Source organism: Aptenodytes forsteri, unplaced genomic scaffold (genome assembly GCF_000699145.1).
Source record: "Aptenodytes forsteri isolate BGI_AS27 unplaced genomic scaffold, ASM69914v1 Scaffold2, whole genome shotgun sequence".
Taxonomy (NCBI): Eukaryota; Metazoa; Chordata; class Aves; order Sphenisciformes; family Spheniscidae; genus Aptenodytes; species Aptenodytes forsteri.
The window spans coordinates 15,244,824-15,270,742 of record NW_008795695.1 but is presented as its reverse complement, the minus strand read 5'-3'; the positions used below and the strand labels follow the sequence as shown (position 1 = coordinate 15,270,742).

The following is a 25,919-nucleotide window of genomic DNA, read 5'->3' as shown; positions in this document are numbered from 1 at the left end:
AAAAGGAACTGAAACTAACTTGAACTACACTCAACTTAAAAAGAAGCGAAGAAAATGTAGAAAGTCAAATAAGAAAATGATCCTCTTTACCTCAAAACAATATTAGTGAAGTTAATTAAATGTTCTACAAGTGCCAGGAATACAATTCTACTGCTCTTTGACAGATCAGGGCCCAGTAACATAAAAATACACTGTAATCAAAGGAGTTTTTAATTCTACATACTAAAAAAAAAGTCTACAGATTTATGCTTTTGGAGTAAGATATGTTGGTGTACACAGACACACACACACACACATTTGCACAGACACTCACAATGACACACCATTGACACAGGGAAGATGTAATTAGGCCAAGAGGAATGGGCTAAATAGTACAATTCCCATTTAAAGTACATACTTTATTAAGCTGAATTTCACTTGATGATTCACCACATCAGTACTATGCTTATAAATACTCAGAAATGACAGAACATTAGTTAGAGAGAAAACGTTAAGTGCAACAAAGCAACTATCACGGTGTCATGCAATCCGACCCAGAATTTTGCATTGTTGGTAAGTGGTGGATACATAAATTTCTCTAAAATGAATCTTAATCAATATAAAAGTTACTGTTAGCTCTTATTTGTATTAGTCTTGTGTTTAAAAGACCCAGTCATATATCAGTGTTATATAAGATATCATAAAAACGTGGAACCAAAATGGTTTCTGCTCAGAAAACTAAATATAAGACAAATTCTCTACATAAATTTGTAAGACAGAGAAACAGGAAGAACAAGAAAACAAAGAGATGATGCTGGCTAGCACTGTGATCTACATATCCCAGGAACACAGAAAATGAAATGCAAATATATGAAGGAAGTTGAAAATGGAAGGTATTTTAGAGAATGTTTATGAAATAATGCAGAAGAAATTCTAGAGTAGCCTCTGCCTTTAGGGTTCTTTCAGATACGGCCTTCCAGCGAAGTTACCTTTTAAAGAGCAAGCATACTGCACTGGTGATGATCCAGCTCACCTGCTGAAGGAATTCTTCAAACAGTTCTCCCTAAGGCTTGGTCAATGTTGTTCTACACTACTTGGGAAAGGAGTTTCCATTGCAGTGTGAGAGGCAGTCCCTCCCACTCCCTGGGCTGAGCATGCTGCCTCTGCTGGACCGGGATAAAAGCCAGATTTGGTTCCCCAAATAGCAAGGTGCTTTCCTGCCAACATAGTTTCTTTTTCTTTAACAAATGTTTTCCATTTGCTTTTGTCTTATAAACATATCAATTAAAGAATAATTAAAAATAGGAAAACAAGGTGTTTTAAAAATGAGAAAGGATTATTTCACCTAAGTATAACATGTTCTGAGGGAGTTAACAAGACATCTAGCACACATAACACTTTTTGATCTGTTTTTGCAAAAGAAACACATTCATGTTTCACTAAAACATGTTCCATTTATTAGTTTTAACATAATCAGTATTCAAGAGGGTCAGGACCAATGCTGATCCAAAAAACTTGAGCCTCACTATGTGATTCACATAGAAAGCCATTCTTATTCAAATCACAACATAGAAAAATTAGATGATTCATCAAAATATTTAAGCTTTTTATACACAGCTGCTGGTTTTATCTTCTTTTCTATATCATATGATAGATATTCCACCAGTCTATTCATGATTTAAAAGAAAAGAAAGGAAGAAGGAAATGAAAGTGTCCTGAAAATAGAAATAAACATGTCTCTTGATTTGTTTTTCTCCAAAGGATATAACAGAATTGTTAAATTAATACACTTTGCTCAGGAAAGAGCAAATCAGGGATAAATGTATGAAGAGTTTAAAACATTTCCAAATAGAGAACTATAGTATCAGCCATGGCTGGATACTGCTGAATAACTGATACTTTTACAAAAGACGTTCAAATTTACCATGCCAACGTCCAACATTGGGAGGGTAAACAGAACAAACCAAAACAAATCCAGTAGAAAGCTTTAGCCAACCATGCAAGAGGCTAAACTGAGGTCCCAACAACATTCTTTCTAGCAAAAGAGAAAATACGTTTCCTTAAAAGTCTGGACTTCAGGACCAAATCTGTTTGGATGGCTGCGTTCAAAAGAAATACTAAGGGATCTCTGAAGTGTACACGGATGCATGTTCCTTTGAAACATTACCATTAGCAGCAAAGGCAGCAAAGAAAACCAGACATAAAAGCAAGATTCTCTTAAAAAATCAGTATGCCTTAAATATATATGCACTATGAATACAAATTAAACTCTAAAGGGAAGAAGTGGCTACACATATAGATATGATACATATAGCTACTCCAAAATTTATTTAACCTCATTTAGTTAAAACTGTATGTGTGTAACACGTTACGCCAGCAAAAGGTAAAATAAACTTTCTTCAAAGTTCGTAACTCTTCTATTGCAGATATACTTGCAGAAATAACAAACTTCTTAAATTAACAGCCAAAAGATATCAGCCTAGAGAACTATCTGATTCAGGACAGACAGACGCAGGCAAAGCCAGTAGCAGAGAGACCCCAGTCACACAAAAGCTGATATTGTTCTTCTGAGCGAAAATCCCACTTGTAAATTCAACGACATCTGCATTCAGAATCACCCACAGAAAGCGTCCCTGGAGATGTGACCAAACTACTTCACTCAACAGAAGAAAGATTTCTCTCGTCTCTTTCAATGTAGACAGCTGCATAAAACAGCAGCTTCTGGTTTTACTTTTTAGCAAACCTTGCTTCCTTTGATGCACTGACAGAGAAGAAACACAATGAGTAAAGATCTTCTCCATTAGGCACAGCCTTGAAGCCCAGTATACTTTTCAAAACAAATAATCATTGAAAAAAAATCTTTTGTCGTGATACAGAAGATAGCCAAACGCCAATGTCTCCAAAATTAGTAACCTCTTCACATTTATTTCCAACTTCTTTATCAGTACTGCTGACACAAGACAGCAACGCCTCCCAGGATCTCTTTCGTGAAAGTCAACAAAAAAATCTTAATCAAAACATTTGATAAGGCTTCTAAAAATCTGTCAGTAGTAATAAAACGCCACTTCACTACTTAAATTTAGCTCTGTTTTTCCATAAAGTTATCTCCTTTACTTAACTTTATTACATTCTTTATTATCTAAATTGGATACCAGAATGAAACAATCTATAAAGCTTTATATAGACATAAACCCAGGCAGTTCTAAGTCACACACAGGAATGTCCTACAGCATTCCCCAAAATTTCGATCATCACATTTCTAACAGAAGCGAGAAAAAATTAAAATCTGTCCAACCCAAAGTTACTCTTTTACTTTACTAGAAAGATCAGTTATTAAACAATTTTTTTTTTTTAGGTAGTGAATATTTCTAAATGGTTGTTTCTAGAAGGCCCCTTTCCTTACTCTCCCCAGTAAACAAAATTAAGTTTTTAATAACGAATTGTGTAATTTTTGCACAGGAAAAAACCCACTCAACACAATAGAGGGATTCTGTAAAACTATGAAAAAATCACACAATGAAACTATTCAATAAGCCCACATCAGGATATGCTGGTGTATTGCAGGATTTGGCCCAGAGTAAATATAAATTATTCTGTAAATAGTTGGCACCTTTCTCCCCCTTGTTTTGAACAGCTTTGGCACCCAAGTAAAGTAGAAGAGTGTCTTAAGATAGCTATCTAAACAGACATACATAAATCAATCAATCAAAAACAATCGATGGGATGATAGGAACCCTGCTTTCTATGGCTTTCAGAGGTGCCTGTCCTCATAACACCTAAGTTAATGAATTACTGAGAAAGAAGACTTCTATTTTGCGACCTGTATTACCTGAAAAAACCAACACATGGGTAACTTGCACTCTTAACACAAAGATCGCCCTTTCTTTTTTTTTGCTTTCAGAAAAAGAGTTAGTTCAGAAGCAAAAGAAGGTATTTCAGCAGCAGGAGTGAACTATCATCATGTGCCTAATCTAAAAATAAGGACAACTCTTGAGAAAGAGTAGGAACATGAGAACAAATTTAACTGTGGAAAAAGGCCAAGGAAGAGGAACAGTAGTTTTAATGCAAAGTGACAGCCACAACTTCAGAACAGATTATAAAATTCCTACTTAGTGGAATATAATGCTTTACAGGTGACTTGTTCTGGTGGCCTCATTAACCCCAAATACTCTGAGAGGAATAAACAGTTTCCCTGACAGAACTTCATCCAAGTACAACTGATGATTTTTTCAGAGTTCTGAGAGAAACTGTAATAGTATCAACGCATAAACAGAAATCAATCTCCCACATTCAAGTTACTGAAATGAAAAAGCTACCCTTTCAAATAATACTGTCTGTAACTTGCTTCAGTCTTTCAAATATGTATTTCATGACATTGCAATTTTTAGAATTTTATTTTGTATTATTCTAATCAAAGTATCTTTGGGAAGATTTGATCAGCCCCCTTTTACATAGCATAATAAAACAAAAATGCTTTTTGATAGCGTTTTGTTCTCAAAAATATGTTATTATAGTGTGCATTTAAATGTATCCCTTTCTGTCTAAGAGAATGATCATGACTTTTAAATAAAAGAATGGCAAAATGGTATGAATTCATTGCAGTTTCTTCTTGTTTAAAAGGCTACAGCAGACCATTACAGAAATATTAGATCATTAGTGAAGTACTATGAACCAGACTGGTACTGTAAAGAACAGAAAAAAGCAAAAGCATTGCAGAAGCGTGAGTTAACATCTGGTAGACCTGTCATACAGCAAAATACTTAAACTAAGGCCATCTGGTTTACCGAAGCCCAAGAGTTATATGACAACATAATAATGGTTAATAAATATGTAAAACCTTCCTGCATGAATGACACAAGTGTTGCAGTTCTTATTATTACACTCGTGTTATTCTCTTCCTGTCCAGATTTTTATTTCTCATTCATATTATCTGATCACCTTTCTATACTGCAGCATGCAATATGAAAAGACAGAGTAATTTAAGCATCTGGAACACAAGCCAGATGAACTTACACTGGGAAAAAAAGATTCATATTTTAATACAAATTGCAAGATAAGTTGTTGGAGATGCAATTCAGGAAAGTCATGAGCTTCTAATCCCTTCTTCCTGCATGCTTCATATGATTTTATCCAAGGACCGTTTATTGTAAAATGCATAAACAGTTATCAAGAACAAAGATTAGAACTGTAGAATCTTGTGCCAGAGCAAAGCCCCCATCACTTAACAGCTAACTATCTCGGTTTCTTGAGTCATACGGGCAGCTACGTTGTGGGGAAGCTTTACCAGAAGACTTATGTTCCCATACAGGCCAGTTCAGAACCCTGCAGCTGGGTTCTCTTCTGGAAGGAAGTATGTGTGGATTTGAATCCTTTGAAGTTGAAGGATGCACAGAATCCAGGTAGCCCACTATTCACCAATCCTAAGCAAATTGTAAGAAGTGTACAAATCATCTACTACATTTTAAAGAGTTTGGACACCAAAGGAACTATGGCACCATTTACATTCAGATCATACCCCTGCAAAGCTGCATATAGGAACTAAAGCATTCAACAATTTTTCAGAAACTCTTTAAAGTTTCTACAACCATAATCATCTACCTGCAGATCAGATAGCTGGAATGACTCCTATTTCTGCCTGTCTTTCACTGGCTAAAAAGCATAGACATCTTGTTAGATTTGTGATACTCACTGAGGTATCCAAGCTGTTAAATTTAAGACATAGTAATAAAATGGTCATCATCTATACGGTCACATAAGCATTTTGGTTTGATTCAGGAGTGCATTTTTGAAATGAATCTTCTGATTATGCCCACCTACCATTCTTTGGTTTTCATTGTACAGTGTTACCAGAGCATATTTACTCTCAAATGACACTAAAATAGAAGATGCTGTTCACCTACCAGTGGTTATTCAGTCCATAGGACTGCAGTATAGCTAGTATAAAGTAAAACCCCTCAAAATACACAGCATTGTCAACACCGGGTCCTCAGTGTCAACTGCTTTGCTCTACAGATCTGCTATTGTTACGTTGTAGTACTTGCTAATGTGGACATAGCCTATACCTCTGTGGATTTGATTCCATCGTGAGTTTTTTCTCAGTGGAATGTGTAGATTGCTTTAGAAAGTTTGTCTTGCCTGAAAGCAAGTCCTCTGTCTTCAACATGAAGTATCCATATATCCCAGAAAAAAATCAGGGAAAGTTTTTTCTGCTTCTTTTTGACCTTTATTTTAGACCCCAATGCTGTGCAGACACAGAAATCAATGACAGCGTGATATGCTTTTGAATTTGTCCTTCACTGAGCATCTTGGCACTCAATGTGAGGCAGTGTAAGCCTGCAGTGATGCTGAAGGTCCCTGTTTTTGCAGAGAGTTGAAGTTCAGCAAATACTTCTACCTCAAAACTATACATATGTTTTCCCAAATCCACACGATTTTGGAGAAAGTACAATATATTTGCTTGTTAGGCCTTCTTGGTTAAAAAACTATTGGGAAATATAAACAGGATTTCTGCATGTGACAAGGTAACAAGAAAACTCTGAAAACAGGAAGTCCTCAAGGCACAGAAAGGTAAGTAGCGTGCAAGCATTCTTCTCTCAAACAGCAGACTACTTGCTTTTCAAAATTATTTTTGCAAAATATTTAGTTTTCTGGAAGAAAAAAAAAATAAATCTATGAACCATCTGATATCACAGTTGATCTGCACGTGTAGCCAGACAGTGAACTATGCTTACGGATAGACAGTGAAGAAACAGGAACCAGATTTTGATTATGCCTACCAGGAGGCACTAACCTGTATCTTCCAGCTTCGTAATTTTTGCACACTTTCTTGTGGAACACCCACTGCTGTCTTATGGAGTAATAGCTCTCATGAACCACAGAATAATACAGATTTAAATGACTAAGCCTGTTACATACTGTGTTCAAGAATAGGACAGAAACAAGCATATCTAGGTGTTTCACACAAAAAATGTCCTACTTGTAAGAATATCCATAGAACTCATCTAAGATTATTATATTACTTAAAAATAATAAAAAAGGAATGAGTTTGTACAAAGTTACAATTCACATTTAAAATAAAAAATAAAATCCAGCCCTTATCAAAAGAAAAAAGCCTATTCTGATGAATTATTTTACAGCAAAGCTATTAATTCAAACCAAGTCATTAACAACTTACATATTGTAAAATATTCTGTATGTATAGTCCTAAAATGTATTTTTGTGTAAAGTAGTTAGTTGATTGTTACATTCCACACCTAAATAAATTCATTTTGGTATGAAACAAAAAAAGAGAATATATTCGGGATAAAACAAAATATTATCCAATGAACAACAGATACAGAAATGCATTCAAATTATTTATCACAGAAAACTTACATCTAGTAGCGTGTGAAGATGCTGATCCTGGAAAACACTGTGAAGAAAATCTAAGTCTTTTTCGCTGCAGTCTGTAAGTGCATGAATTTCTTCCAGGCTGTCCAGCACCTGTGAGACTGCTCCTATGGGGCAATAAACAGGAAAAAAAAAAGAAAGAATAAAAATCAATAAAGCAAAGACTCACGGTAAACTGAACTTTGGAAAAGGACACTTTCACTTCATCTGGTACAACTGGAACAGGAACTTTAAAAAGCTGGAGTTTTTACACAGTCTGTAAGTGCATGAATTTCTTCCAGGCTGTCCAGCACCTGTGAGACTGCTCCTATGGGGCAATAAACAGGAAAAAAAAAAGAAAGAATAAAAATCAATAAAGCAAAGACTCACGGTAAACTGAACTTTGGAAAAGGACACTTTCACTTCATCTGGTACAACTGGAACAGGAACTTTAAAAAGCTGGAGTTTTTACAGGAAAACTCACTGAATAAACTTTACGTATATCTTCAGTGCCCATATGTGGTGTAATTATACATAAGAAATGGTTTAACTGAAGAGAGGTTAAAACCTGTTTTTATTAAGCTTAGCTTTGTTCTATTTTAGCCTGGTTTCCAACGATGTCTTACGAAGTTACTTGGATTATCTGCCCAACTGCCTGTCCTCACCATTCTCACCCCAACTTTCTCTTTTTTCACTTTTTGAACTGCTGACCAATTTCAAATACATATTCCAAATCAGTAAAAATTTGAAAGAAGCAACGCTTTCACAAATTCTTTTAAAATCAGCATCTGGATAGAGGAGGGAAGAGAGCGAAAGACCTGACTGCTGTGTCCGCTGGAGGAGAAAAAAAAGCTGTAACATGAGCTCCGGTTTTTGTTCTGTTTGTTCTGCTTGCCTGGTTATCTCAGACCCAGTTATAGCACTTGCTGCCTTTTGACCAGTGGATTGTTTTGGGTCACAGGAACATGGGGATGATTTTTATATAGTGTAAGGGTGAAAAGTGAGGCATATGGGGACAAAAAGGAGAAACAGGAGGCATTACGGAAGGTGGAAGTCCATGAGGAGAGTTGAACTCACAGAAGGGGAGGATACAGAAACACAACACAAATCCATAGTAAACCAGTCCATATTGGTTCCCTGTGGAACAACTTGTTTTAAAAATCAGATATCAGTGGTGGCTGCCACTTGTGTGCATTACTAGGAATGCTAACTTTGGCTTATCACAGCCCATGTCTTCAGTTTTTCCACAGTGGTATAAGCATCTGGAAAGATGGTGGCATATCCAGTGTTAGTCTGCAAAAATGCTGGTGTCTGACAGTGAACTGCTGAACGCTTTTTCATAAATAAATTCTTAATTCTGGATACAGTATTCTACACATTCTGTAATTCACTAATTTCTCCTGAATATGTTTATTCTGTTTACTTATTCATTTGCCAGTGTCCTTTTGTCAAGATAGATAATATCTAAAAAATTGCTGTATTTCTTGAAATTCCATCCTCCGCTGTATGAACAATTCTTACCAGCCTTCTTTAACTCAAGCCCTTTTGTAATCTATTGCATTTTCAGAATGTAATAAAAACAAAAAACCCAAGCCCCTCCTAACAACACAAGGAAACAAGTTAAATTCACTTATTTCTCTGAAAACCTTGAAAACCAGGAATAAACAAAACAAAATACACAAAAACTATTATACAAGACTTGTGACCTCATGGCTTAGAAGGACGAGTAAGTTACAAGTCTAGAAACTCTTGCATCGCATTTAGTACAAGTCTCAACCTAGGATTCTCCTCACAGCTCCTTGTACACCAAGGTTAAGAATGACAGTATTCCCCTCACTCACAACTCATGGCTCAGGAGCAATAAGACTTCTTAGTCCCCTTCCATTAAATGTGTCTGACTACTTACTTCCAACTGATGTATTAATTTAAGTTATGTTCCTTTAAAAAAGTGGTGGCTGGTCAGCAAATAAAACTAATGCTGTGCATGGGGTCAGGTGCACTGAAGAAGAGAAAAAACTGCCATGCCCTTGATAACGAATAAGCATGCTTAGCTGAAAGGAACTGTCCATATTGCTCTGCCTGCGTCACAGCTTCCTCACTGGGAGTCACAGCAGGAAACCTGAGAAAATACAGGGACTGGGAATCTGCTGGTAAGAGCATGGAGAGATCCCAGCTAAGCCTTAAATGCAAGGAAGAAAAACATTACCTAGGGACCCAAAAGGGACTGTGCTGAGTTTCTTTTAACGTTTTCAGTGCATCAATTAAAGGTTGATGAACTCGGAGATCTTCAAGCCCGAAGTTGACTTTCCAGGATGCAGGTGGCAGAAGGAAATTTGTTACAACTCTCTTATTTCTTTTCTTGTCATGCTCAGAGTTTAAATTAATTATTTTCTTTTCTAGCAAAACTTTGCTTTCTAGGTTCAAAGCCCTTTCTGTGTATTTGGAGTGTTTACTTTAAGGAAAACTCAAGAGGAGATTCACTTCAGAGGCTTGGATATCTTAAGAGTCTCTAATACTGCTCAATGTTGCTCATAATGCCTAAAACTTGAGCTAAAACCAGAACCAATGAAAAGTATGTTCAAAGTTGGCTGCAGTGCTGTATTATTGTGAAACACTGCATGCTCTGGACCACCACAGTATTTATTTGACAATATTATTTACTTTGGGAATTTTATTTTGTGGAATACTTTGAGGTCTTTCAAATAGAAATAGAAGTTACTACTTTTTTAACATTTGTGTCTCAACAACCTTTTGAATATCTGGGAATTCCAAAACATTAAGCTTTGTTCATTAGGTCTTTTTTCTCCTGTCCATTGGTCACATCGAATAGATGGCTGTAAAAGAAAGCTTCCAAGAACGTCCTTAACAAATTTGATGAGAAGTTCTGACAGTGCCTTTGCTAATCCCTCAAAATCAGAGTTCTACCTTCTGTGGGTTTTTTTTACCTACAATCTTATGCTGTATCTACTGCTGTCTTTCATGCATTTACAAATAACAGGCACCTGCATGAGAAAATGGCATAGTAGCAATATACTGACAGCATGTTATTGCATAAAAAAGTGATAGAACAATTCTACAGGCATTTTTGTGAACACCTAAACTCTCTCTGTTACAGACATCTGGTTAAAAGCCTAAGAGTACCTTTCAGAAGAGTTTTAAATTCAGATAAGAGATAGTACATAAAATAAAATTAACCAATCTTTACAGCACACCTGTCCCTAAAAAGATTCATATTCTATCATATTTAAGCTAAATTTCTAACCTTTGGGGAAAGTGTAAAAGCACCCAATATTTATAATTAAAGCTTGTGTCCTCTAGAAATAGGATTTAATCTCTTTTCATCATTGCAAATGCACCCATTTTAGCCTCAGAATAGATGATAAAGGAAAGACTTAAGTGAGTTATTATACAGTCATAAAAAAGCTCAGATTTCTCATGGTCTGTAGCAGTTACAGACAGAATCTATAAATATAAAAATTATAATGATGCATAAATATTAGGAAGCCAGGGGAAAAAAAGGAAGTTGACTAACTTGACTGGCTTTGTTTGTTTGCTTTTTAAGATTCCCTAAAGTAAACTTTGTTAAAAAATGCTGCTTATTGCCACAGAACTTTCAAGTAGTCCCAACCACTTAGGTGAGATGAATCTCACCCTGCACCTTAAGTAACTATAAAAGATATACACATACGATTGCACAGGAAAGGTTGTAATTCCAGTGATACAAGTAGAAGACTCTTCTCCACAGTAACAGAGACAAAATCCACACCAAACATGGTTGTGTGAGAAGACTCTGGTAACTGTGGATCCTACTGTAATTGCACATATATTCTCAGTGTGCAAATAAGCAGTGACATTCTGGGCCATGCACATAACCTTGTCTTTCTTGTATTCCCATAAGACTACCTAAGAAAGGATAGCTGCAACTATTCAGAGTTCCCTTGGGGCTGACAGCTCTGAAAAGTTGAAAACTATGGGCTCTCACTATATAAAAAAGTCAGAATGCTTATGACCGTCTTCTGCAGTCAGTACTAGTACATGAAATGTTTTTATAGTTAGTGGAATGATTTCTTAAGGATATTACCAAATTGCTTCTAAGAAGATGGTGATGAACTGAGTAGCTTTCTGCCTACTGAGGCAGATCTATTATTTGTCAGTTAGACATATTTGCTTTATAAGGCAATAACTTGGGTTTATTTCTTCACCCAGTGTGTAGTCAAAGTTATCATAGCTATTTCCCGCAGGTTCTGTTACCTCATTTATGGAGGTGGCCATTCAGAAATAGTTCCCTCTTACAGCTGAATTCTATCTCTAGAGTCTTTGTCGTTCTCATACAGTGCCCTTAATACCACCTGAAGTTGGTATGGACACTGGTTCATCAAGTTGCAAGTAGACAAAGCTTTGGTAAAATACAGTGCTGTTATTACATCCTGGCACCTAGCTATTCTAATCTGGAACAGGTGGTTTGGCTAGAGAAACTGAACTTTAGAAGTAGGTAGGAGCTCCTTACTTCTCCCCAGAAGAGAATAAAAGAAAATAAAAGAAATCTTTAAAATACTGTTCCAAGAATTGTCTACATATTCTCCAACAGTAATATGTCTCCACCACAAAACACCCCAAAAGTTTGCTTTTCCGAGGCTCTGCAAACAAGGCAGGTACAACTGACTTCTTCTCTTATGCAGCAGGCAGTACAGAGAATTACTAACTCCCTTTCATGCAGCAGTGATCTGCGACAGTGTATGACTAAAAGAGTGTTCAGGTAAGAAGACTTAGATCCTGCTGCAAAACACAAAGACTACAATTCTGACTACAAACACATTCTGAGAGAGAGTAAAAGAATTCTTTGTTAATGCCCATTTAAATCTTGGTCAGTCATAAACCCTCTTCTGAGCAATGAAAACTTGTTAAAGGAAGCCTGACCTTGTTTAAATACGAAACTATAAAACCATGACCTTTTTGCAAGTCTCCTGCAATTAGTATGCCAGGAAACAACTCTGCAGAAGACTTTATAACAACCATTATAACAATAGCATATTTCTATTGAAGAGACACTGACAAAATCTAAACCCCTTAGATTTGTAGAACCATATAAAATTAAGTTCCTGACACCAACCACGCATTTTAATCCTGTTCATTCTTATAAACTACCTTAATCTGGATCTGTTGTATAAATAGGTAAGAAACTATGCCTTGAAGATTTTACAGTGGTTTTTAAATGACTAACCAAGGCTTAGCTGCTATTTGTAATTTCTCTATATATCACAATTCAATCCTTATGCCAGTCAATCTACAATCAACACAAGCTGATTTCTCCCAACTTCATCTCTTGTCTGCCTTCTCGAGTGCAGCCGCTGGAAATGAAATTAAAAAACAGTCCCGGCTCTCAAAGCACAGGCATTTCAGAAGGTAGGATTTACATTTCACTTGGTTTATGAAGAGGTCTGCAGCTAGCACATACAGCAAGGAAGAAGATAAACCATCAGAAATTGTTAGATTTTAGACGGATCAAATATTAGAATCACTAAATGAAGTCACTGGATACAATCTCATAAAAACCAAGCATGGACATTATTATAAAGTGCAGTTATTTTCAGAAAAAAATATAAATATCGTGAGATTCTGATAGAGCACATCTGGTGAAGTGACAATGAGATAATTTTTACCAACTCTACTGTGAGATTCAAGTTTCATGGATTTTATGTTTATTTTTCACATATGACAAATAAAGATTCTTTGCTTCTGCTTTAAGACTCCAGCGACACTTATACCTTTAAATGACCTATTTAGTGACAACTGTATAAATCAGTGCCTCCAGTAGTTTTGTTTTGCTGGCATCTGATTACGATACCCTAAAAACACAAGGCATAAATGTTTAACACATTAGGTAATTAAGTACTATATCAAAATGCTGTGGAAATGAAGGGGTGCCTGTCAGCTGAGGTTTTCAAATCACAATCACATACACGTTTAAAACTGTTCACATTAGCCAAACACGAAAGTCTAGGCTCAATACCAGCAAAATTATAAAATACTATGCCCACATTATATACAAGGCCAGGTTTGCCTTAGTAGCAGTGGACAGGAGTTAAAAACATGTAAGAAAGATCACCTCTATTTCCTGTTGGTCCTGTGAAGAAAATAAACAAACATACGCTGTTTCCATTAAAGGCGAGAAAAGAATCTTTTACAGAGACAGGGCCTTTTTACTACTTGTGCTGATGTAACTTCTTAGATTAAGAGAAAGCCAACTAAGGACCAGATGCTCTTCATCACTTTAAAAGACATCTGCAAGAATCACTGGAGTTGAGATGCCTCTAACCTCACACAGTGATTTGTTGCTCTTTGCTGTTCACTATATTCCAGAGCAATTATCTCTGTAAGGACAGATGACAGCCAAAGCATGTGTGTATATATATGCCTATAATAGTTTGAAATAAGGTGGGAGATACGTTTCACATATATACTCAACAGTGTAATTAAAACGAAAGGCAAGTAAGGACTCTATCCTCCTCAAATTTGAGCTATATAGTGTTTAATTACTTCTGCCTTCTTGACAGAAACCAAACAGCCAAGTTTAGACACTCTCTAAATTTACAAATAAGCTCCTACATGCACGCAGTTCTGTGAATGCTACTGGGAAGCAATTAAGACAGTAATAATATACACACAATATAATATTTATATATATACGTTAAAAAAACAATCAGGAGGAGTCTAGGGAGACAACTAGAGAGATGGAGGTTTATGGAGACTACAGTGAAACTGCAGAAAGAAGGCAGTTGGTGTGATGGAAGGGTATTGGGATTTACAACTAAATTAAAGAAGGTAAGAACACCTATGGAATACAAGGGAAAGAAAAGCATGTAAAAGAGAAGAAAACCAAAGGAAACAGGTGCAGGAGAGAAAAACAGGGAGAAAAAGGAAAAGACCAAACAAAGAAAAAAGAAAGGAAAAAAGAAAGAAAAAAAAAGAAAACGAGATAAAGTTTTCCCAAACAGAAGCATGAACACAGAGGAGAGTACTATATCTTGAATACAAAAAAGGAGGGGGTGAGGGCGGGGAGGGGGGGAGCAGAACTGATGTTGGATTTTGAAGATAGTCTTCGGTTTATTCTGCATGCACAGGGGCACTGTGCATATGCATGTCTCCAGCTTTCTCCTGCCTCCATACTTGGGACCTTTACACAAAGTTTGCCAATTCCTTTTCCCAGTTATCTCTCACTATAAAACTAGCTACAAATATGACAGAAGGCAGTCTAGTGTGGTGGTAAAGAAATATGTAGTGAGAAGGTACGGTTTTTCAGACCAGACCCGCACCTGACAAGTAGCACACTCACATGCAACTAAACAAGTAACTATTTTAACATATGAATACCCTTCACTACTACTTCCTTAGACGCTTTCTTCCTCATTGCAAAAACACATGGAAACCCTCTTCTGACCAGTATGAGGGCAGCACATCCTATCAGTCAGTAAGTTTACTGAAGAAAGTCTCTATGTACGAACAAAAAACAAAAATCAGTGCCAGAGGCTCTGTACGAGGTTTCTTTTTTTCCCCTACAACAGTACAAAAATAATACTGTTGCAAAACTTTTATATAAAAACCCACTGAGTTCTCAGTCTCACATTACTGGGCAGGCATTCTGAGATGGGGAAGTAGGAGGACAAGGAACAACATCCCCCACAACCTATAACAACAAAAGAATGAACCAAACAACAACAAAATCCATGACTTTGATCAGAAATGGAGACATGGATGTATGCTGCCCTGACCTAGGATGGAAGAAGCACTGTTAGCCTACAAATCTTAAAATGCTGCAGGGAAAACCCCACTTTTTATAGCCTGTATTTGAGATGCTGAATTTGTTGGTTTTGAAATGGTTGCGGTTTGTATCCAAGGGTCTAGAATGTCACACCTTCTCCTCTGTCAGTATAGTCTGCAGGTTTTAGAAGTGCTTGCACTTTCAGTCTCTCACAAAGCGTGCAGCTAACTTGCAGCAGAACCTCCTCCCTACGTGTCAATAATATTCCTTCATTAAGGAGACACATATTGGATAATTATTTAAATCAGGTGTATGCATATACACAATGCATATGCATATATCATGTATCACATCAACACAGAATAATCAAGAAGATTCATGCAAGGGTATAGCAAGAAAATAATGTATGACTAATACTACAGTATGTGTTTAGTGTTAGGAGAAAAAAGCCCATTAGTCCATGAAAACATTAATTTTGGAACTAAAACGCAAAACCAAACTGTTTTATCCTTTATTAATTTAATGAAAATTAAATTTTATTTAAGTTGTGTTGCAAATATTGAAAGCAAAAAGCCAGGTAATTTTAATACTGCCTCTAAAGGAGAATCTTCAGAATTCCCTGGAAAACATGTTACTTCTGGACAATTATACTTTCAAAGTTATAGACAGATTTAGTCAAAAACTTACAAGCTATTTTTCTTGAACAGGCAGTATTAAAACAGAAAATAGCAAAGAGAAGAGAAGAAAGCTGATTTTTAAACATGCAAAGACATACACCATAGCTGAATGATATGCCTTAAAGGAAAACAAAGGGATACCTACTTTCTGCTGCTAGAAGTCCTAGTAGGAAGGCAGCATTTGGACAAACAACAAACAGTATGAAGATTTCAGAACAAGCGATTTATAAAGCTGCAACCTAGTACACTAGTTTAGCCACAAAATAGTATGAACAAACTGACAAGAACCCCTGCTTTTTTTTAATATGGTTTCTATGTGTGAAGCAAATGGGATTTGCAGACTGGGAAGGGAAGCAAACAAACACTTGGCATTGGGAAGGTAGCACATGTACGCAGTGTTAGGTATCTATAATACCAGACTTTTTCCAACATTGGTTAAAGTATTTTAAAAAACTCATGGACAAAAAATTATTTCAAGTAAGAATATCATAAGAGGTGAACTGAAAAACTATTTCAATATACTGCAGATGAAGCGTAACATCATATTAATTAATATACTTATATTTACTAACTAGAATTTAGCAATATTATATTGAAATCAATTTTTTATAATACCAGACTTTTTCCAACATTGGTTAAAGTATTTTAAAAAACTCATGGACAAAAAATTATTTCAAGTAAGAATATCATAAGAGGTGAACTGAAAAACTATTTCAATATACTGCAGATGAAGCGTAACATCATATTAATTAATATACTTATATTTACTAACTAGAATTTAGCAATATTATATTGAAATCAATTTTTTTTACAAAAGTTTCAGTGAGAACCATTATGAGACCCATTGAAATATAACCACTTTATTATTGATTTTAATTAACAGTGACTGTATATACTTAAAAGTTTTTTTATTTAAACATACCGGAAAAAAGATTAAATAGCTGAAAAATCATGAAGATAATAACGGAGCATTGGAAACACTCAAACTCATGATCTCAAAACTGATAGTCAGTTATACCTGTAATACTAGATAAGGAATTAATAACAGTAAATTATAAGGTGAATGTAATTTTTTTTTCCGCAAGCACTCATACTTAAAAAGACCCTTTGCAAATATTTACAAAATCAGTGGTAATTTTTGCATAATAACAGTAATTTTTTTTCTTCCTCATGTCGATGAGATGGATCATTTTTAAGATAGGGGCTTATATTGCCCATATTTCATGGAATCTAAATCCCATGAAACTACTAACCACTCACGAACTTGTGAGTTTATCTAGTCCCATGTATGCTGGGAACAGGGATCTTGCAACTTGGCCATACATTTGCTGTTTGATCCCACTCTGAAAGACTATCAGATTTAGCTTTTTTCCCATTATTATTACTTTCAAATTTGAAATTCAAGATCTCATACTGTTAAAATTTTCTTATTTGATATGACAATATAGATTCTAACAAGATAAAAAAGAATGAAAATTTCAATTTACATACAGCAATCCTGAGACAAAATATCAAAATCCATTTATAAAAATGCCATATGAAATTTGTGCCTTGCAGTTTGAGAAAACAAGCTAGAAACACTGATGTAGACTTAACGTGCCTGCTTTCTGTGCAATGCAAAAGCATTGCTTCTACGTTCATCACCTTACACTGTTACCACAGAGCTCAGAAAGCACACAAGTGTTCAGGAAGTACTGCAACAGCGCTATTTGTTAGCCTAGGCTAAATAAGTACATTTGGTCAGTCACTCTGTTATAAAATATGCTGCTGCACTTTCTCTGTGGTTAAACCGAAACACAGCATTATAAAAATGCCTTACAGGAATTTAGAACTGTTTGCAGCAGAAAGCTACTCTGAAACTTGTTAGTCACGTTTCAGAATATGAGCGCTATAAACCAAGCAATTCAAGCAGGCATTGTAGAGTAAAGTCCTTTAACCAAAAGGTAAGGTTTGCTTTAATCTAAAAATCAGTTATGCAGTTTTCCAAAGCCTATGGACTATCCACTGGCTTAACCCTAACACTGACTCAGTAGTTCTGAAAATGTGGCTACAAAAAGGTTTTTGGAAGTACAAAGTTATAAAAAACCTCTTCAATTTATTGGCTTTTCTAACTGTCGGCCTAAAAACCTAAACATCCTGAATCTATTTAAAACTCCAAAGTAATCTAAATGGTGTTCCTGAATTCAGCTTCCCAAGTCAGAATGTCAAACAGTTCCACAGCCCTTCCTTGTGCTGCCGCAGAATGGGGGGCTGAAGAAGCAAAAGGAGGAAAAATGAAAAGCTTTACACTGGCGATGTTCATTCTTCAGCTGGAGGCATTGTTATCAGCACTTGAAAATTATACCTCCGTACTCTCCGTTAGGGGACAAATGGTCAGCATATGACACAAGCAGAGGAAATCCTCTGTCTTGATCTCGTGTGCAATCAGGTCATAGGAGAGCCAGGGAGGGCAGGGGAGAGGGGAGGGAGTAGGATGGGGAAGTGCAGCAGAAGGCAAACTGATTGTGAATTTCTCTAGCACCTAATTAATTTCATGGTCCACTTCAAATACTCTCTACTGGGCCAATTTTTCTCATGTGCCAGATTTAGCCGGTAGGGCTGCTGATTGCTAACTTCTGGTTTATATTTGTTTCAGCATATTAAAAACATCCAAAACATTCACTGCCTTGGGAAATTGATATTTTACCATGTCTTGAAGACATGCAACCTGAAAGTCAAATGTTTTACATTCTGGCAAAAAACATTTGCAAGACGCTTGTCATTTCAGCTGTTTTGTGTCTTTACTAAAGAAGTTACTGAACACAGCCTATCAGCAGTAAAGTAATATTTTAGTTTAATAAATATTTACCTAATTTTTCAAAACATTTTAAAAGCTTTTATCATACTCTCTCAAAATTCAGCAAGACTGACTTTTGCCATTACCAACAGAATGATAGCAGGATTAAATTAAGTCCCTCAGAGGACAGTTGCTGACGAAAGAGGAAATAGATCACTCAGAACAAGCTGTGGAAACTAAGAATTATTAACACACTCTGTATGAATGAAAGGAAGACGTGTACAAAAGAATATCTGGTTGACTTTAAATGAAATTTATCTGTGCTCATTGCCATCTAATTTAGTTATGCAATTTGCTGACCCTCATTGGAAAGCTCTCTGACAAAAATATCCTGTGTGATTCTGCATCTAAGAAAGTCATCTGACTTGCTACCTATAGTGCCTTCATATCCCAGGCTATTACTCTGGTGGTATAGGAAGATGCTCAAAAGGGGTCCAGCAATCCCAGGTTCACTGAATTCTAAGGAAGAACACCTCTAGATTAATCTGGAAAAAACCCAGAACTGAAATTTTCTGTTTCTGTGTTTAGAAAGACCTGGAGGAGGACAGGATATACAATTTGCATAACCTAATAAGCATTTACATTTCTGCATCTTTATCTCAGTAGGAGTTCCACATTTGCCTGTTTCTGACAAATCATTTAATTTTAATGGTAAGCTTCATGAAATTTTATGGGAAGATTAAATAGGCAGCAACATTTAAATTATTAAACACTCTTCATTAGAGTTTATGATCATAACATTATGAGATGTTAGGAAGGAAACTTAAATAACCTTAAGACAGTCAAGTTTCTACTGCAATTCAAGAGTTTTTTGTCTAATTTCTACGAACTAGTTCAGTTTAGAATCATCACGAGAGCCTATCTTTACAAGCTACAAATATTTGAAAACTTTATTAGTGTACTTCTGAAGAGGAAACAAAATAGATTTCCATATCTAGCAATTTCAGAAGCTGAGAGTTGCAGTATCTTTTCTTGCAAGTCTCAGTGTTTATCCTGAGATATTAAATATTTTGTCAGCTAATGTAGTCGGTCAGGGAAACATCACGAGAACTACCCACTTAGTATGGTTTCCTGATCGCTGCGACCTCCCATCAGTGAGATCAACAATGTTATTTTATAACTATGCTTTCCTAAGAAATCCAAGCTATTGTTTCAGTTATTTCAGAGATGAACACAAGATAACAGTGGATCCAGCACAGATACTCTGCAGAATTTACATGTGTACTGGATTCATGTATTCTGTGAGCAGAAAAAATAGAACTTGTACCTTTGCTGTATACTGATATCTGCAATTACATCATCCTGTGAGGAAGACACATGCCCTGTTGATGTGAGACTGAAACTGGATAGAGGAACTGCAGTTTTTAGATTAGGAAAGTTGCCACTGCTGATCTTGTTGGTGGCCTATTCGTTTTATGGAAATGGGGGAAGTAGCTGGAAACAAAAATTAAAGCACTGCAAGTAATTCTGGGTGAAGTAAAACCAACTTATTCTTTCTTTAGAAGAATATAAAGATCCTTACTTACAAGTACATCAAGTATTCAAAAGCTGGCTGCCTTAAGGTAAGCCATGAGGCTGTGATTACCCATTTGCAATAAATGATCTGAGATTCCCATTCACTTCTATGGAAGTTATGACCGGTGTGCATCTCTAAGGACAAAGCAATCTTTTAATTTAAATACTCAAACTTGAATTCCAAGAAGTGAAATTTAAGAATTTCAACAACAAAAAAATGCCCCCAATTCCTCTATTAATGACATTGAAATAATTTATAAAAATTACTTGCTCATATGAAAGAGCAGAAAAGGAACACAACATATGCGGTCAATAAGTAATTTTCTCACCTATAAAAATATTGGGAAAGAGAATTATCACACAGCAGTTCAGCGCATGTAATTAAGTTCCTGAAATGTCTTCTAGTAAAGTCAGTGTATAGCTAAAATATTCTGCCAGTACTATTTAGTTGTTTAGAAAAATAAAAGAGAGAGTCCTATTGGCCTTAGATTTTTCTTAGAAGTTCATTTAACTTGATCCTAAATCCTAATTTTAGGTCACATAGAACAACCCAGACTTTTGCACTGCAAGTGTTGTGAGTAATGTTATATCAAAATTAAGATACATAACTACGACAGGGCTGTGTTAGTATAGGGACTGCCAGGTTATTTAAATTCCTGAATATGGGTCGAGGACAAAACGACTGCTTGGAGTAAGATCACTGTCCTGCCCAAGGCCTAGCTACATGCTCACAGCACAGCAAAGGTATTATCTTCCCCTTTGAAGTATGTTGGGAGGTCCTTGAAGTACATGTATTGTCTCTCTCTGAAGATTTGGGAGTCTGGGTTATAGTATCAGAAATACTGTCCAGTGTGCTTTAAAGAGGAGACATCTTAATCATACTGTTCTCTAAAACAGGAGGTCAAGAAACTCTGGTACACAATGTTTTCTTTTTGTAAATAACTATTAGTAAGGTATGAGAACCTTGCTCCTGCCTAAGAATTCAAGACAAAATTCCTATAAGCTTTTACACTCAAGTAATATAAAGAGAAATACGAGGTTATAGCATTATTTGTGACTGAATGTACATACAACAAATAGAAAAATCAGACAGAATTTCTGTAGAAACTTACAACTGTGCAGAGATTTTCTCTTCATTTTCTCCAGTCACTAACACCATTATGACTGAAAATTATTTATGCTTTCACATTTAAACGTTAACTTAATATGTAACTTTATGAAATCATGAGAAATTAGTAAATACTTGGTACTCTAGTGAGTATAGCATTAAGACAAGTTGACTGCAGTAAATATACTTTCTGTTAAAATACCTGAGGAGGTGGGGTCTTCAGAGAAGTCTGGCAGCTCTTCAGGGGGGTCACCATAGAAGGAGTTGAATTTGTGGCTTGACACAGCTGCTAGTACTGCCCCCTGAATAAAAATACCCACAAAGTCTAAATTACACAAAGAAGGATAATGAAACATTTCCAGACACCTTGGATCACTCAGTCTCCTGAGGTCTGTCTTCTGTTGACCTTCTCACTGAAGAGTAAATAAATTTTATAGTCTTCAGCTCTGCTTCACTGTTACCAGTGACCATATCTAACAGAAGAGCTGGTCATACTCTACTCTAATAAACAGTAAGTAATAAACAGTGAGGGGATTCATGAGAACAATTCTTTACGGGAAAGCATTTAAAAATAATAAGTGTGAGGCATAAATTCCCATAGTACAATGTAAACAAAATAACTAATTTATTTCTCTTTCCCTCTTACCTAGACTGGGTGGCTTAGCAAGTATAAAAATTCACTCTTTAAAGCAACAGAATATGTTGTTATTTGAGAAATTGTCAGAATCTGACACTGACAGCACTAGGATATTTGACATCCATAATATAGGTATATGAAAATGTAATAATCTCAGACTCCCAGAATGAGTGTTACATGGGAAGTTACAAAGCCAGAAAAACAGTCATCTGCTCTGACATATATTTACTTGTTCAAGTAAATTACAGTTTAACCACTCAGGTTTTAATGTCTTACAGTTGTGGCAGTAGGCAAAATGGACAACAAATAATTTCAGGAAACATTCTGCAGAGCAGTGCTTTGGATAAAACGGTAGAAAACAAATAGCACAGGTACAAAAGCTCTCAGAAGACTAAATATAGTGGCCTTCCCAGGAAGAAATCTGGGAAAGACCTGAAACTGCGTCTAGAGCAGGAAAACAGGTCATATTTTAAAATGTACTAGCTAACATTTTAATGAAAGCATTACCTGGACATACAAACCACCTAAGAGAACGTGCTGTTTATGCTGAACTACGACAACTATTGCATCCTAATCATCAGTTGTTTTTGCAGCTACATTAAACTTTTGCAAAGCAGCAACTCAGTGTGTATATCTGATTCGGTGTTTTATTACAAATTATAAAAAAACCTCATGAATTGTAATGGTGCATGTTTCTGTTAAAATTTTCTCAATCTTTCACCACCTAAGAGAACGTGCTGTTTATGCTGAACTACGACAACTATTGCATCCTAATCATCAGTTGTTTTTGCAGCTACATTAAACTTTTGCAAAGCAGCAACTCAGTGTGTATATCTGATTCGGTGTTTTATTACAAATTATAAAAAAACCTCATGAATTGTAATGGTGCATGTTTCTGTTAAAATTTTCTCAATCTTTCATTGAATTTAAAAATGCTTCTGTTAAACTTTCCAAGATAGGAACTGAAGGGAAACGATGTTGTTTTGGGCTAAAATGTTAACATTCTTTTCAATACGGCTGAGAAATATTCTTGTGTATAGTTAAACATAAAGGGGATAAACTGAAGAATACATTTTTGCTCTTCTTGAAAAAAGACATTAAAACATTATTATGTTCCTTTTATTATAAACATAACACAATAATAACAGAAGCCATTGTGCTATTCTCTCCAGTGATTCATACTACACAGAATTACTGAATTAATTTAAGATGAAGACCTCATACACACCTCAGTTGATACCAGACAATTTGCGCTGAAGTTTAGTTTGAAAACTATGCGCTAAGAAAGAAAGGACGAACACCCTTAACAAGAGATCATTGCAATTAATAACTGTGAAGGCTTGTTTCAACATTTTATTTTATTGCCAACTTCAGAGCATAGATTTCTCTTAGTACTTTTAAAGTGAATAAAGTATCACACAAAATTCAAGTTACGTAATTATATTGTTTTAACACTACATTCATTTTACCTTTAGTTTTCGTCTTGCATTGAATTTTCTCAATTGTTCTACTGTTTCTGGAAGATGGATCTTGTATGCATAACGATCTCTCTCCTTAAAAAAAAACCACAAAAAACAAAACAAAAGAAACATTACATACAAGTTCTTAATATTCTCTCCACATTAAGAAACTAGACAAGAAATGTACCAGCTAGTAAGTATCCTAAGGAGAATGAGGATTTGTTGCAACTTAAGGAAAACTTCAAGAAACTGAGAGGGATTAAAATATTTTGAAACAATTCTTAACTTGGGCCAGGGATATTTTCTTTTTGTAATTTTGTTTTCCACTTTGTAGTAAGACTCTAGCCTTTTGTTTTACTATTGTGTTGTTAGTCAGTCTGTGGCCAGCATTGAACTTTGAAGCTGGCAAGCACAAAGTAGTTCTGCTGCTTGGGATTCACAAATCCCAGTGAAGCAACATGTTCAAGCACTCTTTTAAGGGCTGCTTGATACTTCAGGTAAGCTTGGGAGATGGGGTACCTGTCCAACAGAGCAGGAAGTGCCAGCTCGATGGCTGGTGACACCAGGTGCTAGCTTACAGGAAGAATTCTCCATTGTATATGCAGACGAAAAATTTGCCAATGAACAGTGGGGACAGAACTTGCAGCAGCTGACTACTTTCGTCCCCAGCCCCACATCATCCCAGAAGCTACATACACTTATTCATTAATGTAAATGTTTATCACATGCATCTCCTGAATCAGAGTGAAATCACTGGCAGAAGTAACTCAGTCTCTCTACAGCACTAAAGATGTCTCTGTCTCGTGCTGTATTCAGCTGCTGTCTATAATTGTTTAGAAGAAAATTCTGAGTCAGCAGGGAAGGCAGTTTATTGTAGGCAAAAATAGAAAAGAAATAGAGGATAACAAAGAAAAATAGTTAATTCATCAGTTTCTGCTAAAGAAAATACAATGCTCTGAACCAGTGCTTGCCACCTTTTAAATCTGCAACACACCCATCATTCTCCAACTCCAATGTTTAGCACAGTCTATTAATGGGACTACTGAGAAGCTAGGTGTATGTTCTCCTGCTCCTGTTGTCAAGCTTCAGTGTCCAGCAACTACTCTCCCACTGGCTCAAACTGTGTTGTAAATTCTGCCACCACTGAAAAATAATTTGATTACCATATGCCATATAATATTCTGTAGTTACAGTGACCTTTGAGCAACATACCACTACATGCTTCCTTCACTCTGGTGGGGTATTTCAGGAATCTAATGTAAGAAAGCAGCACAGTTAAGTAGCATAACGTACTGCAATAAACTGCATGGCTACATGCATAATAGGAAAGAGGTCTAGATATGACTGAGCAAAAAAGAGATCAGAAATTACTCTTCTGGAGTTTGAGAGCCACAGAAAGACACACGAATACCTTCTTCAAGCTTTATTCTACACAGCCCTACTCCCTATACTCTGATGCTGCCGAAGTGAGTGAGTGAGTTTGCTCTTCAAGAGTTCAAGCCTGGCAATTATCGAAACGTAAGGCTCTAATCTTACAAAGCATTTAAAACATATTATCACACATTTTGTACAATGTCACGTCTACTTTGAAAAGTTCAAAAAGAAACAAAGAAATAAATCTTTTTCTCCCGTGAAGAGGAAACTGGTATGTAAACAGCTGCTTTTACTACCTTTAACCAGGGATGATTCAGTGCTTCATATACTGTTATCCTTTCTGCTGGATCCAGCATAAGCATGCGGCGTACCAGATCTTTGGCACTTTCAGAAATATGGCTCCATTGCCTGGGATTCATCTGATTACAAGCAAGAAAAAAGAAATTACATTAGTAATAAGAATAGAGAAAAGAACCTACTCTTTACGTAAAGTAATTGCAGAGATTTAACAGTGGTTGGTACTTGTAAACATTTTATCATAATAAATGTTAAAGGAAGTTTCTAAGTTTTTTAATAACTTACAAAATTGTACATTAGTTGCTACTGAAATGGCATAAAAGATGGAAAACAGTGAGCACTGTATCACATAAAAGCTGACATATCCTTGGTATTATGTTATAATCACAGTATAATTCTTTACCTATGCTACATTTTGTTCAGATAAAAGTGACCCTTCACTAGAAGAAGAAAAAATTTAGTCTTTGTCTGACAGTTATCTATGCATATGATAAATGTAGAAATTAAATCTACTCCTGAAATCAATATAAGGAATGGCATGACAGTCTATCTGTATCAACCCACAATTTCATGTCAGTGATGCTGAGTAAGAAGGGAGTCAGCTAATGCCTGTTGTGAACTACTCTGGTCCTGTCCCACACGTAGCATGGACAATGGCTCTTCCCAATAAATTCCTTTCAACTTTACAACAGTTAAGCTTCTTCAGCCACTCAGGTAGGAAAGCATACTGACATCTGATCAACAATACAAGCAATTGCGACACTTTTTAGAGCAGAACTGTATCTTTAGGAGACAACAATGTGAAGGATGATTTAGAATATATTTTCGTCTTCTGCATATGCAGGTTTGTGTCCAACTAGTCAAGATGATGGACACCCGATAAAACCATACTAAAGTAAGAAAATTCTT

At 35.9% G+C, this 25,919-nt stretch overlaps 1 protein-coding gene across 2 annotated transcripts in view; it reads right to left on the bottom strand.

The window, feature by feature from the left end:
• The window catches only part of CASK (calcium/calmodulin dependent serine protein kinase), a 138,089-nt gene that overhangs the window by 59,227 nt on the left and 52,943 nt on the right, over positions 1–25,919 (bottom strand). For both annotated transcript variants that reach the window (XM_009283032.2, XM_009283033.2), the window contains exons 6-9: positions 25,010–25,132; positions 23,349–23,432; positions 21,445–21,544; positions 7,354–7,475 (exon numbers count right to left, since the gene is read on the bottom strand). In XM_009283032.2, the coding sequence (XP_009281307.1) occupies positions 7,354–7,475; positions 21,445–21,544; positions 23,349–23,432; positions 25,010–25,132 (429 nt within the window). The remainder of the gene's footprint in view (positions 1–7,353; positions 7,476–21,444; positions 21,545–23,348; positions 23,433–25,009; positions 25,133–25,919) is intronic.